The following is a 15,719-nucleotide window of genomic DNA, read 5'->3' as shown; positions in this document are numbered from 1 at the left end:
TTTCCTTTTGAATGCTTGCATGCAAGTTTTTGATTTCTTCTTAAGCATTTGTTTTTGGAGCTCAGATTTGAATGATGGGTTTATTGATAGGTTTTCTGAGAATTCTGATTGATATGCTTCAGTCAGACTTTGCATTGTAGACCCTTGCTGACTGTGCTACATCTTGCATCTTTGTGTTTGTATTTCTAGAGTAAAAGTAGGGTTAGGGTTAGGGAAGGGGTTGTTCTTAACTGAAATGTTCATAACTGGGGGCTGGGTGTGTGTAAGTAGGGTGAAATGCCGAAAGGACATTCCATGAGGTCATTGCAGTTCCTAGCTGTGTAAGGCTGTATAAGTCAAAACCAGCACCTTGAATAGGGCTCAAAAAATATATATATCCAGTGCAAGTGGGCTAGCACTAGTGTTACATGTTTGGACCATCTTGTTCTTTTATCGATCTAGCTACTGTACTTCACATAAACTCCCAGTTCTGATCCATTTCAAAGGTGGCCTTACATACACATGCAGTAAGTATATGACTGAGAAATGAAATATCTGTTTTGTAGAACTTGGATAAGTAAAATAAGAGAAAGTATGGATTTTATCAAACTGTGTGCATATGCAATAATGCTGAAGAAACAGAATTCTTCTCTTTCTGCAGTTCCCACAGCCCCCTAACCTATCCTGGATAATTGGAAGTCCCTTTGGAGTTCATGCCAGGAGATAGGTATATAGGAAGGGGAGGCCCTGTTACATAGCTATATGTATATTCACACGTTTGGCATCATCCATTGAGATGAATGTAATGACAAATACATTAATAATGTAATATTTGGTAGTTTTTTGACAAAATGATTTAGGGAATATTTGCATATTTGATGAACTGTGCAATATGTAATAAGGTTTAGAAGACATTTTGAATCATTGTAATAAGCAATGAAGGCGCTATCATGGAGAAGGTGCTATCATGGAGAAGACATTTTAGGGGGCTTTCATTCATAGGGTTGCCATAGGTCAAAAATAACTTGAAGGCACTCTGCCCATTCCTCTGCGCTGCTTGGTTCCTTGTGCCACAGGCCACCCCATTAGAAGATTACCTTGATCACTGGAAGAGAAACAAAGAGTGGGAAAGTAATGTTCCACAAATGTGTTTCTATGTTCATTTCTTTGAATCCAACTCAACGTTTTTTTTACCTGATATGATTTTGCTCTGATTTGCTAATAGAGAATAAACCATACTCCTCCCTGGGGACTAACATGTTGTGCATATGAGAAAAGAATATATGTAAAGTATATGTCTAAATTTTACACTTTTGTTTCTATAAATAAATAAAGCAGGAGTCTGAGGATCATGGAGGTGATTAACTGAAATTATTCAAGAAATTAGACTATCATAGTCCAGATGATTTAATTGGTATGCTAGCTTAGGTGGGAAAAGCTGTTTGCTTGAGCTGTTCTAGAGAAATAGTGTATGAAGGAAAATAATGAAGGATATGTGGGGAAAAAACTGATCACCAAAAATTTCCGTAAAATTATTTGGAAAATTGTCAAATTCATGATACAGAATGCTATGTAAACTAGTTGACAAATTAAGTAAAGAACAATGTTTAACATGAATGTTAACTTCATGTCTTTATACAAGTATATTGTTATATTTATCAGAATTGCAAATGTGCTTTTTTTTGGTAGGCCCTGTTATGTGGTTTATTGATTATGTGTCCTGATGATCCACTCAGGTTTTTAGAAGAAAAGATAAAAGAAATAATGGAAAAAGGTCTTTATAGTATTTTATGGTAGGTATCAAATATTTTGTGTAACTTATAAATTTAGCAGTCATATATCAATTACTGAAATATGGTGAAATATTCCCATCTTACCTGGAGTGCCAGTGTGACTCACTAGGGTTCCTCAGTTTTTGTGCAATCCCCTACCCTATTCAGAAAGGTTGAAATGCCTTTTCTGAAGTTTTGTTACTGGCAGTAAGACCTTTAATCTAAAATATGCTGTTATTTGGGGTATTTTTTGGCCCTTTCCAGTTTTGCCTTTGACTTTATCTACCATTGGATGCAGCTCCTGAGAACTCCTCCCAAATATAATCAAGCCCTTTGACTAAAAGAATCCCTACCCCTGATATAAAGGCTGTGAATAATTGAATATCAGGTATTATATCAATATTTGTATTAATACAAATAAGTAGTGAACTGCTTGAACATTAAGTGATAGCCAGACCTCTGGCTTTTCTCTCATACAACAAGAGGAATAACCCAGGAAGAAAACCATGGGTTATTTCTTTGTTTTGTTAAGGAAGAGGCAAGCCAAAGTTAAAGATCCAAATGTTATACTAAACAACCTAGTGACAGGAGGAGCTTAGTAGTAGTAGTAACTGAGCATTGTGAACTAGAGTGTTGACCATTCATGACAACCAAGAGTTATATTTAAAAATTGTCATTATGTGAGAACTGGGTCATTATCTCTGGAGGAACAGAATGATAAAAATAAGAACTATTTAAAAATATTAGTGGTGAAGTTGAACTTCAACAAAGTAAATTTTCTATGAGGTAGTCATGATTTGAATAATAGTGCTTTGTTTTCAGTGAATGAAAGTTGTAATGTGATGTGGATACAAAAGTAACAGTTATCTATTTTTTTCATCCCCCCCCCCCAGGAATATGTGTATTGATCCAGCATTAAGTCTAAGGCTAAAAGTGATTTCAGAAACATATTTACACACTCTTTTGGGACTTGATGATGATCAGCTGGTAATTATTGTTCAAAGTTTCTTGAAAACCTTACAGTAGAATAAAAACAACTGCCATCTTCAAATGTTCTGTAGAAATAATTGTGCTTTATTTGTATACATAGTTTGCTTCATTCCAGAGTATTCTGTATTCCTAAAGATTTAATGATCTAACTGCACAATCTGAATGAGCCTCTGAACTCAGAGGCCCACGCTTAACCAATTCAGAGGAGGTGGAGCAATGGCAGAGACAGTGTTCACCTCCTGTTCTGCATTTTTGGCCATCTAGCTGGAATATCTTGGAGAGGGAGAGAAGGAGGCTGGAGCAGTCTCAGGATACCTCGTACCTTAACCATTCCAATTTCTTTCCCAAGCCCAGAACATCCCCTTCTATTCCTCTGCAAGGTTGCTTTAATGACCTCAGAAAGCAGCTGGTGCAGTTCTTACCATGCCCATAGGAAGGGGGTGGGAGAGGGGAGGTCATAACTCCAATTCCTAGTTCCGAGGTTGGAGCGCTGTCTTAGAGCTGGGAATCCAAACAATCTTACGGCCCCTCTGAGGACATAGATGTAGAAACTGAACCCAATTCTTCCAAAATATAGCATTCCAAGGTAGATACCTCAGACTCTGAATCTGAAGAAGATATAGGGTCAGAATGCTTAACTGAAATGCCAAGGCCATGAGCTTTGAGATGAGTCAGGCAGCTGGTAAGAAGCAGCTGGGTCACAGGGAGATACTGTAGAACAGGGAAGGTTGGAGGGGGAGATGTGTAACTCCATCAGTCTGGTTATCTGATGGCAGGTCAAACTAGCTGACCACTTAATGTATGGTGTTCCTGCCTTTGTGGGGGTGGAGCTAACTGTTTGGTGGGGAAGGGAGGAGGTGGATTCAGTTTGGAATCAACTACTGGCATGATCAGAGAAGTTAATTAGAGGTTTGTGTATTTCTTTTTACAGTATTTGTTGGTTGAGTGGTTGTTTGATTAGAATACAATCTTAACTGATAATGGACATCAAATTGGTTATATTTCTCAAGTATTGACTCTAGTTTTGCAGCTCTCAATAGAAGCACAATTGAATTTTATGATGAACAGTATGAAAAAAACCACCATGCAAAATTTTATTTTTGTGGTGAACTATGCATATACCCCCCATTTTAACTGTACACTTACATTTTAGATGACAACAGAGCTGTGTGACAAAGCATGGGACTTTTACAGCACCAACTTAAAGAGAATATGTTTTGAGTAAGTAGAGTTACTTTCAGTATACAAACAATTTTATCTGAAATGTGAGGAACTTACCATGCTATAAGTAATTCTATAGCAATAGAATTAAGGTTTAGTCCTCATAAGCAAGCCTCCTATATGCAAATAAATCTTTTCTCATAAGGAAGCCTCTGGTTTAGTCTTGCACTTCTTTGCACTTGACTTTTCAGGTAGAATGACTCCTGAGTACTTGGAGGTTTCTCTGTCTCCACCTTTGAGGCAGTCTTTGTCTTCCAGAGGTGATACCTTCATGGTAGTCACCACTGAGGGCTAAAGCGCCTCCTAGTATACTGGCATCTTGGGTATTGCTTGTGGTGACTGACTCCTGGTCCCCCAGCTTTTCCTCTTTCTGTGGCAACATGATGCTTGGAGGTTTCTAAGTATCTTATGGTCTGCTGAACTGCTGCAGAAGGGCAAGAGCAGTGTGAAAGAGATTTTTTACCTGTACAACTCCTCTTCTCTCCTCTCCTCTCCTCTCCTCTCCTCTCCTCTCCTCTCCTCTCCTCTTCATTTCCCGCAATTTACATTTTAAGCCTGTCCAGAGCATTCATGCTACTACAAGCTGGGTTGGGGATGCGGGGGCCATATGATTTTGCATATTATTTATTCAGTTTATTTACTATCCCATCCTCTCCACTTACTACCCTCTAGAGCAATCCTTTTTAATTGCTATGAGATTATCCAAGGCTGCTTTTGCAACCTTGGAGATCTACAAGTTGCCCATACATACTCTAAGCCTTTATTTTTATTTTGATGAATATATTCTCCACATGCTCTCTGTGAAATTGCAGTGCTTTTTATTTTCTTTCATTCAGGTCAAAAGCTTTATTAATGCATTGTTTATTATTTGCTTAATAATGTAGTGCATGGATAAACTATTGTTCCATGAAGAAAATTACTAGAGCAGTGCTGCAGAAAAAGTTGTCTCTGGCAAGACATGTCTATGAAAACAAGTTATTAAAATTAATAATAAAGAACTGGAACACTTGGGTGCAGTATCGCAAGGAAGAACAAGATGGTAAGCCTTCTTATGAAATACGAGGGTTTTTATTTTTTACAGAAAGATCATTTGATCCTCACCAAAACTGTTCATCTTCATTATCTCTCATATGGTCCCTGTGTCTTCATGGAGTCTGTTGTTCAGAAGATTTAATAGCTAAGAGCATTTTTGTAGGAACCCTTCCTTTACCCCAGCATCCTCCATAAAGGCCATGCTGCCCTTTCCCTCAGTTCTTTGATGCCTCAGGAAGGTCTCTCTCTTTCACCTCCTCATGAGCTGTTCAGAATTTTTCTTCTTTTCTTACAACTCACCATGATTCTCTCCAAAACTCACTCCTCTTCACATTCTTTTTCCCGTTTTTGCTCAACTGTTAATCATTTTCCTACCATCCAATCAAACACACACACACACACACACACACACCCTTCTTTGTTATTTCTTGCTTATTCCACAGTCTCTTCTTTTGATTCTTAAGAAAATATCTTTATCTCTTTCCGGATGCATCAAAGGCTCCCTTCCTTAGGTATGGCTCTAAAGTTCCACCTAAGGACAGGCATTTCTTGTGTCTGCTTTGCTTGGCTGAGGGTTCCATAGTCAACCAGTGCCCTTACTTGTCAAGCATTCACAAAGGAGATGTGCTGACAGCCCCCAGGCTGTATTATGAAATACAGTCTAAGAAAGGTGAATCTCTGAAATTCGCCAGAGCAACCTGGCCCATAGACTTTTAACTCTGCATCTTTACTGTGGTGCATGTCTCCTGCAACAAGTTGATTCTGTTGGTGTGCCAGCTGCTTGGATCTGGAACTGTTGTGTTGACAAGAAGATAAGGTGCATTGCCATTCATGTTATTGGAACCAACAGCAGCTTGGTTGACACCTTGAGCAGGAATCAGAACATCCACAACACAAACTTGAGCTCATAGTACATTTGTTCCAGACAATCCTAAAAAGCTCTGCTCAGGGGCAAATAGATGATTGAATTGTAGCAGTGAAAAGTTGTTTCTGCCACTAAATATGCTTGATTGTAAGTATATACCAAGGCTTCATTACATTCACTACCTGTTTTTCTCCACTTTCAAGTCATTTCTTACTTTATGTCATCACTTGCAGCTCACCGTGTGGAGCCATATGAGTTCTACTACAGAGTAATCTTAAGAGTAATCATGTCAGTCACCCAGGTTATCTCTATGTTTCACAAGTCAACCAGGACTTGTCTAGAAACTGTCTGGATCCATTAGCTCCCAGGGTGGACCATCAGTATGTCCCACCCGCTTCCAGAAGGAAAAGCTGTTGTCATTCTAAATTTCAGCAGGTAGCAATCAGCAGGTAGTCAAACTCTCCCAACTTTGGAACAGTATTTTCATACTTAGCCCCCAATCCCCAGCTCCTTGTACCCCCCCCCAAAAAAAAACCCATATAAAGTGTGATCTGCTTTATACTTTTGGCTGATGACATGTTAGGAAATTCCCATGGTTGTCAGGGAGTCCACAAAAACTTGATCTACCCCAGATAAGGTGACTTTGGCATGAACGCTGATGTCCCCTAAAATCAACCATTCAGAGAACTTTAAACTACCCAGACAGTTTTGACTACTGGGCAATATAGAAATTAATTAAATAATTAAAAATAAAAATTAGGTTTGAACTGTATAGGTCAGCTTACAGCACTGTCCTATAAATGTCCACTCAGAAGTTAGATCCACTTAATTAATTTATTATTATTATTATTATTATTATTATTACATTTCTATGCCGCCCCTTGCCGAAGCCTCGGGGCGGCTTACAACACAATAAAATACATTGAAATACAATAGAACATAATAAGTTACCACTAAATACAAAAATACAAAAAATAAAAAAATACACTGAGATACAAACATAATAATATAAAATTAAGATTAACAGTATAAAATAAGTATATAAATAATATAGGAGGAGAAAAGAGAAGGAAGAAGAAGTTGCCCTGGCCAGATCATATATTTTAACAATTAAAATGATGTTTAAATAAAAAGGTCTTTACCTGGCGCCGAAAAACCAGTAACGACGTTGCCAGGCGGACCTCTTTGGGGAGTGAATTCCATAGGTTGGGCGCCACCGCAGAGAAAGCCCTCCTCCGAGTACTTACTCTCCTAATTTCTTTCATGGAGGGTTCCTGGAGAAGGGACTCTCCCGCAGATCTCAAGGGGCGGTCGGGCATATACGGACGTAAGCACTCGTTCAGGTAGCCAGGACCCAAGCCGTTTAGGGCTTTATAGGTCATAACCAACACCTTGAATTGAGCCTGGGCTTCAATGGGAAGCCAGTGATTCCCTGGTAAGCGTGGTTATGTTTGTGTCTGTAGTTATCAGTGTTGCTTCCTAGATCTTCTCAAACAATTCAGATTGTGTTGCTGCTTCAGTTTTCTTCTACTTCATGGCAGTGAAACTCAGCAGCACCAGTCTAAATCTGTTATCAGTGTCATTGTAAGATAGCTAAGCCAGGTCTTTTTTAGGATCCATGTATTGTAATAATTAAGTCAAAGAATATTTTTCTAGAACAATGGAATAATGGGATAATTTTTTTAAAAATGGAAACAATTAGCATGTACAGCAGAACATCTCCATCATAAATAGGAATAATATACAACATATGTGATGTCAAATGGTAATATAAGACCTTAACTAGCTTTTATTTCATATTGATCAATGTTAATGTAGTAAGTACATTATTTTAAACCAAATTCATAAGATCCAATTATTCACCTTTAATTTTCATGAAATTGGGAATTTCATATTTTAAGGCTTGGTTCAGCCGATAAACCATGTTTACTTTAGTTAATTAAGACAAGATTTGTTAGTTAACTAGAGTTAAGATCAATCACAGCCCCTTGAGTTCATATGTAACACATTTATCTCACAAAGAAGAGAGGGTGAGTGCATTGGTCTGAGGATCACTGAGACTTATTCATGCTAATCTAATCATAGTTTAGATCATTGTTTGATCTATACTTGAAGGTTCTTCTGAATCAGTAACAAACATGTTTATGCATCAAACAAACTTCTTCAACTGAGCAAATTTGTAATGGTTTCTTATTTATTAATAAATTAATAAAACCATTTCCAATGTTTTTACCTCAGGGGCAGTGAAAAGAATAGCAAAAGTCTTTGAATGTGCTTTACAGAAGAAAATTTTAATGACTTGGAAAAAAGAGGCAGGTTTTGTCAGAAAGGCTAAAAGATACATGGAGGTATGTTATCTAGGATGATTTAATTAGTTCTCCGTGTTTAAAGTGCCTAAGTTGGTATAAATTCAATTTTAAATTGAGTTAGCTGTACCCAGTGCTAAATGGCTTGCTGCAGCTAAGGGGACATCTCAGTGCTTGTGTATTCTTCCCTGGGATAGCAGAGAAAAGGGAGGCAAAGACACACAACCCCTGCTGTGCCTGATCGTTGTGAGGCACAGAGAAATTTTAACCACAGTGCTTGGTTAAAATTCCCAAGGGGTTTAATGTATCATGTGAACCTTCCAATAATTACTCTTTGTACAACAGTGAACAGATTCACATATTTTGAAGTTGTCATGGCTTCTGTCCCTAAAGTGTTCATTGTACAAACCCCTTTTAACAGTGGATCTTAATCAAGCAGTATGTCTGCAAAATACTGGGAAGGAACTTTTTTACCCTATCACAGTTTGTTACCAGTAAACGTTTTTATTCTGACTTTTTTGAATATGTGATTTTCATGCTGTAATGCCTATGGGATCTGTATCTGGAAAGCAGCATTTTGAAAACTCATATAGCTTAAAAGAACCTCGCAGCCCCTAGGTTTGAGTGGGAAGAATCTGTACGACTACATGCCTGAATGGCAGGACCAATATTCTCCCTCCCATTCCCTTCTGACAATTATCTGAGCAGCATAACAAAGAACTCTGTCAAGAGTATCAGAAACTTCTCCTTATAACTACACCTTTTTGTAAATACGTATCAAATGATTTTCTTTTTTCATCTACATTGTTATTTATTTTAATTGTTATAAAGAGAGAAAAAGGGAAATGGGAGAAAGACTTATGAAGTGCATTCTTTGTTCCCACACCATCTCAAGAGATTGAGGAGTATGTGGCATGCAGTATAGTGGCTAAGTTTCTTTTCAGCAATCTCCTGCTAATTCATGTGCATTGTAGCTGCTTGCTGCCAACAGGAGCCAAATTTTGTGTCAAGCAGCAGTGTGTAGGGGACTAAGTATAATTGTTGAGACAGTTTGATTACTAGGCAATAATCCTGGTGCATTCTCTCACAGGATTGAGACAGGAATGCTACCATGTTACTGCATCACCAACACCAGCACCCCACTGTTGCAATTGCCATGCCACATTCCCACTTCCCCATACTGCCACATTGCTTGCCATCTGACCTGTCCCGAAGATCGTCTCAGACTAAGCCACAGAGGAGAGCCATGTCAGCCAGTGGCAATAGCTAGAATGGGTGTTCTGAGAAACAGACAAAATGGCTGTGAGTGGTTTTTATTCAGAGTCGCGTGTGGAAGGGGTATCACTGGAGATTGCCTATACAGAGAGTTCAGTTGCTGTCTGGACTTCATACCATTTTAGGATGGTTGGATGTAGGTTACTATGTGTTGATAAATGAAACTGAGAATGGTCAGAGCATTCCTATTTTCCAGTTTGCATTCCATTATCTATCTGAGCATATCAAGAAGTTGGTGCTCTGAGAACTTTGCAGCAGGAGGTGGGGTTGTCTGCTCTACCATAAAGCACAAGCGGGGGGACAATCAGCTGTGTGATAGAGTGGAAAGGAGTAGCACCATGGTGATTTCTTTGCTCCTGCCTGAAAGGAAACCTCTCAGTGGCTGGGCACTGTTACAACTGGGGTAGCACTTTTTCTCCTGGTCTTGCTTAAGCTTTCTTTTGAGCAGGAATGATGAAGATGAGGCCACGTTTGGCAAGGATGCTCCCTTCTTGGCATGTCTCTGCCTAGCTCAGGTCTCTTCTTTCCCTTTTCTGCTGGAGAGAAAGCTGCTCAAGCACTTTCTTAGCCACTGTGCCCACCTCTGCCTCTAGCTGCAATGCTGGATCCAAACAAACCCCCAAAGTATAAACCTGATCTGATAGGGGGAGTAAACCCCCTTCAGAACAGTTGAACATCACTTAGCCATGTAGTCATTTAACCATGTACACCCATCTTTTCTGCATTGAATCTCACTTTATTGGTCTTCATCTAGTAGATTACTGCATCCAGGTTCAGAATCCCCACTGCTTCATCGGGTTTTGATAAAAAGGAGCAGGGGGAAAGGGTAGAGAGAGATGAATAGATGTTCATATCTCCAGATAACCTCCCCTGATGGTTTTGTGTGGAAAGTAATCTACATGCAGGAAAAAACAGAGGCCTGAGGCATCCCATGGTGAACAGAGAAATAATCCCCCAGCAACATCTTCTGGAGTAGATCATCCAAGTAGAAATAAAACTAATGCAGGAGAGTGCCTCCCATCTCCGATAGCATTTACTGAAGAATACTACAGTTGATGTTATAAAGAGCTGAGAGATCCAAGAGAGTAATGCTAGTTGTGCACACCCTGTTCCTCTCTAGCAAAGATCATCCCACAGGGTAGGAAATGCAGTTTCTATTTCAAAACCATGCCTGAAGTCTGATTGAAATGGATCTCAATAATCTGTTTTATTCAAGAGTCCTGAAGTTAGCCAGCAACCACCTGCTCATGCACCTTGACCTTGAAGAGGGCCTAAACTTTTTAACATTTTCCAAGCCCATGTTAGGTCTTTTTAGGAGTGACTCAATTGCTTCCTTGTTTAAACAGTTAGCACCATATCCTCTTTTAAAGAGGAGTTGATAGCATCCTGGACCTAGGCAAAAATCGCCTCTCTTTTAAATGTAATAAGCCAGAACAGGCAAGCATCAATCACACAGGTGATCAACCAGGCTTGGCTCCATTGAATAACACAATGAGATGGTGCTGTGGATACCTCTACTACCGTAGTGTCCAAGTCACGTCAAATGCAAGTGTCTGTCCTTAAAATGCAATGTATAGTCATCACCAAGGTTGCAACAAAGTTTTGTGGAATCTGTTTCTCTAGCATTTGCAGACTTCCTCTCATGTACAACCCTGTCTTAGAAAGCAAGCTGAGCTGAGAAGTCTGTCAACTGTCACATAGCAAAAGTTGGGCAAAATCAACAACAAAGGCTGCTGCATATGACATAGAAAAAGGATGCCACTTGTGCAGTGTTTGCATGGTGCTCAATATCTGGCAAGTGCTCTTGTTGCCACTGCCACAGGCAGAGTTCATTAATGAGTTTTAACCTGTGTTCAATCAGTCTTCCTCCATGGTCATTCTATCTTCAGTCTTGCTTCATTCTTCTCAGATCAGGTATATACCAAAGAACTACCCAGGCTCTGCTTACTGGGAGAGGGTTCTTGAGAGCATTTGTGTCAAGTGTCTTACTAAATTTTTGCATTCCACAAAGCAACTGGGGCTTTGGCACAACTGTCAGCCATACCAGCTGGAAAATCCATCTGAGTCTTCTGGAATCCATCTGAATTTGTTAGCCTCTAATGGAAGACCATTTTAAGGAGTCCTCTGCCCTTGCATAGGGGAAAAGACTGCTGAAAGGCTAAACTTCAACAGGAAGTGAACTGGACAAAGGGATAGATGTTAGCTCCCCTGCTTTCCTATCACTATCGTCTTGCCCACTCAAGAAAACCAAAGCATGAGTCCTCCTACATGTGTTGGGCAATGGCATGTTGGGATGTAGCTTCTCATGGTGGCCATTAAGTCCCAGATCCAATGGCTTCAGCATGTAAGTTGAGATTCCCCAGAATTATCATCATAAGGGCCCTCAATATCAAGTCTGAGACCACCTCCATCTGCTCAGTCACAGAGACTGATGGGTAATGGGGTGGATGGTATACCAGTAGAATTTTCTGTCTGGGTACCCAAGACAAGACACAACGTTCAAGATTGGCACTCAGAAACCTGATGACAGAGATATAATTTCTCTGATACAGCTTTGTATCAGCTTGAATTAGTTCTCCTTCAAGTCTGAATCAGTAAGATTCTATGGATTTTTACCTAGAAGTAAGTTAAACAGAATTTAGTGGTACTAGTGTGCATAGTGCTGGAGCCTAAGGTAGCTCATTTATTAAAAATATAGCTTCCCTTTCTGTTATACTAAGGCACTCACAGTGGCTCACAAAACATTTAATATGCTTTTTTTTAAAAAAAATGTGTTGGTAGAAGTGGTGGTGGCAAATTATGGGATCAGAGCAATAATTCAAGAGGAATGTATCCCCTTGCTGAAATCCTAAGGAAAATCTCTCTTCTTAAAGCAATATTTTCTGTGGGGAAAATCCATCAGGCAAGCACAGCAGGAGGGAAAAGGATTAAATTCCACTTTCAAAACCTGTTCTGATTTCATTAACAGAGGCAGATGCAATTAATGTTTAAAAAACATATTTAATGTCACATGTAGTTTGGTGCTTAATTAATCAAATTTGCTTTAGTTTGCAGACTGTAGAATGAAGAAAATGTTACCTTTGTTGTATTTGATATGTATTTTATAGCATATAGAAGAAGCAACTGAGGAATTGCATGTTGTTGAAAGAACTCATGCTGAAAGACGTCATTCTGAGAAACGTCACTCCGCCATGAGGCATCATTTTGATGAAACCATCTTAACATTACACTCAAGATCAGGCAAAGAACATTTGACAAAACTGCCAGAAAGAGCAATAGCTCAGGTGCTATGCAGTGTCTTCTTGCTGTTTGCAGGGATATATGAGAATTTGGTTTCTATTTATAAATTTATGTTGTAAGCCGCCCCGAGGCTTCGGCGAATGGGGCGGCATAAAAATGTTTTAATAAATAAATAAATAAATAAATAAATTATATGAATCATATGAATATGTCCCACTCGGAACCCCAAATGTGACCACAAACAAGCATAATTCTTGCATATATAAGTTCAGATTAGAAGATGCAGTTTCAAATATGCACTTCTGAAAATGTACATTCCCCTCCTCCCTAAAGTGCATTGTCACACTTTAGTCTGGTGAGGGTGGGGGAGTGTGCAGTTAGGGCCTATGCTTGGAAAACTGCATTTTTGTGTTAGAAAATGTGCACTCTTCCTGTTACAAGGGGAAAATACTCTCACCTTTGGGAGTGAAAATAACATGAAATGAATCTCAAGAATGAAAGTGGAGAACCTTGATAAGCTTGTTCTTGTTCATGTGTTGTTCCATCCTTAGTTTTTTGTTTGCTGGTTAGTTAGTTAGTTAGCTTGTTTTTGTTGAAAGATACTAAAATCCCTGCTCCAGCCTCTTTTTTTGTCCTCTTTGCTTATTCTGGCACTGACCCTTTTTCTCTGGCCTCAAAGCAGAAGCAAAGTAGTTGGTTCCAGAAGGAACATATTTTGTGTTTCATTTACTGCAAAACATTTCTTCCCCTTATTGTTATAAAGCAGAAACAACAGCAGCAATATCTCTAAGAAAGACTGTAGAAGGGATCCTTGGTCTTGTTGGCAAGTGTATTCTTCAGCGGGGATTTGAATTTGCTCTGGTAGAGAATGTTGACATTTGATAGTTGTGAGGAAGTTTGGTGAGGAATTCTAGGTAGAATACATCCGCATAATACTAGAATCCCACGATGATTAGGTCATAATGCATATAATAGACAGTGCCTCTCTCACAATATTTAACAACATTGAAAATTAACTGAAACAAGATAACTTCCTCCTATTCCAAATGCACTACATAGTGAAGTTTTTGCTGCTTTTGTGATATGGGCAAACACTTTTCAGACTTTTAATGTAAATAAGGGAAGGACTTCATGTGTATTTGTCAGCTACCCAGAAAATATTTGGCTGGAAAGAGCAATATAATGTTTGAATCATAGCCAGTAAGGCAATGTTCCTCACCTGTTGTCCATACCAAATCTGAAAATGGCCCATTGATGCAAATTGTTTAAAGAACTCTATATTAAGCATGCTTTGTGATGAAGCTCTGAGCCCTTGCTGACTATACAGAATCTGTCCAGGTGCTCTATTTCATGGTATCTTGCACTATTAATTTTAAACCATTTTATTGCATCCCATCTTTTTCATAATAACATTTCCCAACCCATCCCATTTCATCAATCCTTTATTATCTCATCCTGTTTAAAATGAAGACTCCCCACTATTTATATTCTATCCTACAGTAAACATCCCATCACATCCCATTGTTTTCCATCAACCATTTAATTTATTTCATCTTATCCCATCCCTTTTATAATGCATCCATCTCCCAAAATTTACTGAAGATAGGATTTTGAGGCTGTGACAAGGGCAGACCATAGTTGTTCAGTTGGTTCTACAAGTGCATTTTCTGCAGCCACTTTTCCCCACTTTTGCCAGTGGTCATACATTTTTTTTGGTCAACACTGAAGTCTAGAGGTCTTTGAGAGCTGACCCACAAGCTGTACCTTTTGTGTGCCTGACCTCAAAAATCCAGTCTGTAGTTTTGGAGTGCAAATGGACCCAACTATAATCTAGGATAATGTATCCAGGAGTGCCTTAGCAGAGGTTTGACTCATGTTCCATTTATGCCCTTTCCTGGAAAAGGCAGATCTGGCCCTTGTCACACATGTCTTTTTCACATTCAGATTAGTTTACTGCAACACATACTGAATGAGGCTGTATCTGAAAAAGTCTTGAAAACTCAAGCTGCTCAGGGTTTGGCTGTGTCCTGCATTTTGGAATATATTCTAATATTATTCAATTATGCTTCTGTTACTAGTTCATTTTCAGAAACAATTCTAATTTTGGTTATTAGTTACAAGAATATGACTGGTTTTGGACCAGGATATTTGAAGAACCACCATCAGCAGTTAAGTCTGCTTCTTCATCAATGTCATTAGTTGCATCAGAGACTGCTTAGCATTCCATTATCGTAGGAAACAGCCTTTTTAGCTGCAGTGGATAGATTATAAAATGATTGAGCCTGGGAAATCTTCCTGAAATTTTAGTATCTTGCTGTTTTTGCACAGCTTTCTCTCCCCCCACTTTTTGTGATGCTGTTATTTTACTATCTGGTTTAATTATAGTGTTGTGGGGTATATATTGTTCTAATCAATGTTAGTATGACATGTTGAGACCTCCTGTATTTTATTGTCAGTCCAAGAGAGAGGAAAGCAGCTGGACTTTCCTCTATGATGATAGCTGTCCTGTGGGAAGCTATTTTGGGGAGGGAAAGAAAGGCAAAGATCACCACACAACCTATTTCAGGGTGTTCCACAACCAACTGCCCCTTAGGGAAGGATCAGTATAACATGTTATTTAAAAAAAATTTGTGATTGTATTAAGTCATTAAGTTATTTGTAAGTTGCTTTAGAAGGATTTGGATTCAGAAAAGCAAGATACTTTATGAATATAATAACATACACCCTAACCTGATACTTTATAGCATTTTTATGAGCTAGTTTGTGTGGGAAGGGTTTTGACTAAGAAAAATCTAAACTCCAAAGATAGTGAATGCCTTATGTGCAAACTATACTGCTCATGTGTACTAATAGTTTTGTGTTTTGAACCTAGATCTTCCACTATTTAACTTTAATTGACTTGGGAAGATGTGCTCAGGTTAACCGAGCTTGGAAGGCAATGACACAAATGACTTCTGTATGGAGTAAAGTAAGTAGAACCAAGTTTGAATATTATTTTTTTTTAAAAAGGAGTAAATAAAAGTAATAATTATTTTCCTT

General features: G+C 38.7%; 1 protein-coding gene across 1 annotated transcript in view; it reads left to right on the top strand.

Annotated features, from left to right (window-relative positions):
* Window positions 1-15,719, top strand: part of FBXL13 (F-box and leucine rich repeat protein 13) — a 104,761-nt gene that overhangs the window by 7,461 nt on the left and 81,581 nt on the right. Inside the window, exons 2-8 of the mRNA XM_044423268.1 lie at window positions 1,669-1,772; window positions 2,645-2,738; window positions 3,895-3,962; window positions 4,847-5,001; window positions 8,098-8,207; window positions 12,548-12,724; window positions 15,553-15,648. Of these exons, the coding sequence (XP_044279203.1) occupies window positions 1,669-1,772; window positions 2,645-2,738; window positions 3,895-3,962; window positions 4,847-5,001; window positions 8,098-8,207; window positions 12,548-12,724; window positions 15,553-15,648 (804 nt within the window). The remainder of the gene's footprint in view (window positions 1-1,668; window positions 1,773-2,644; window positions 2,739-3,894; window positions 3,963-4,846; window positions 5,002-8,097; window positions 8,208-12,547; window positions 12,725-15,552; window positions 15,649-15,719) is intronic.

Source organism: Varanus komodoensis, unplaced genomic scaffold (assembly GCF_004798865.1).
Source record: "Varanus komodoensis strain SLA01 unplaced genomic scaffold, ASM479886v1 scaffold13_3, whole genome shotgun sequence".
NCBI lineage: Eukaryota > Metazoa > Chordata > Lepidosauria > Squamata > Varanidae > Varanus > Varanus komodoensis.
This window is presented reverse-complemented; position numbering and strand designations above follow the sequence as displayed.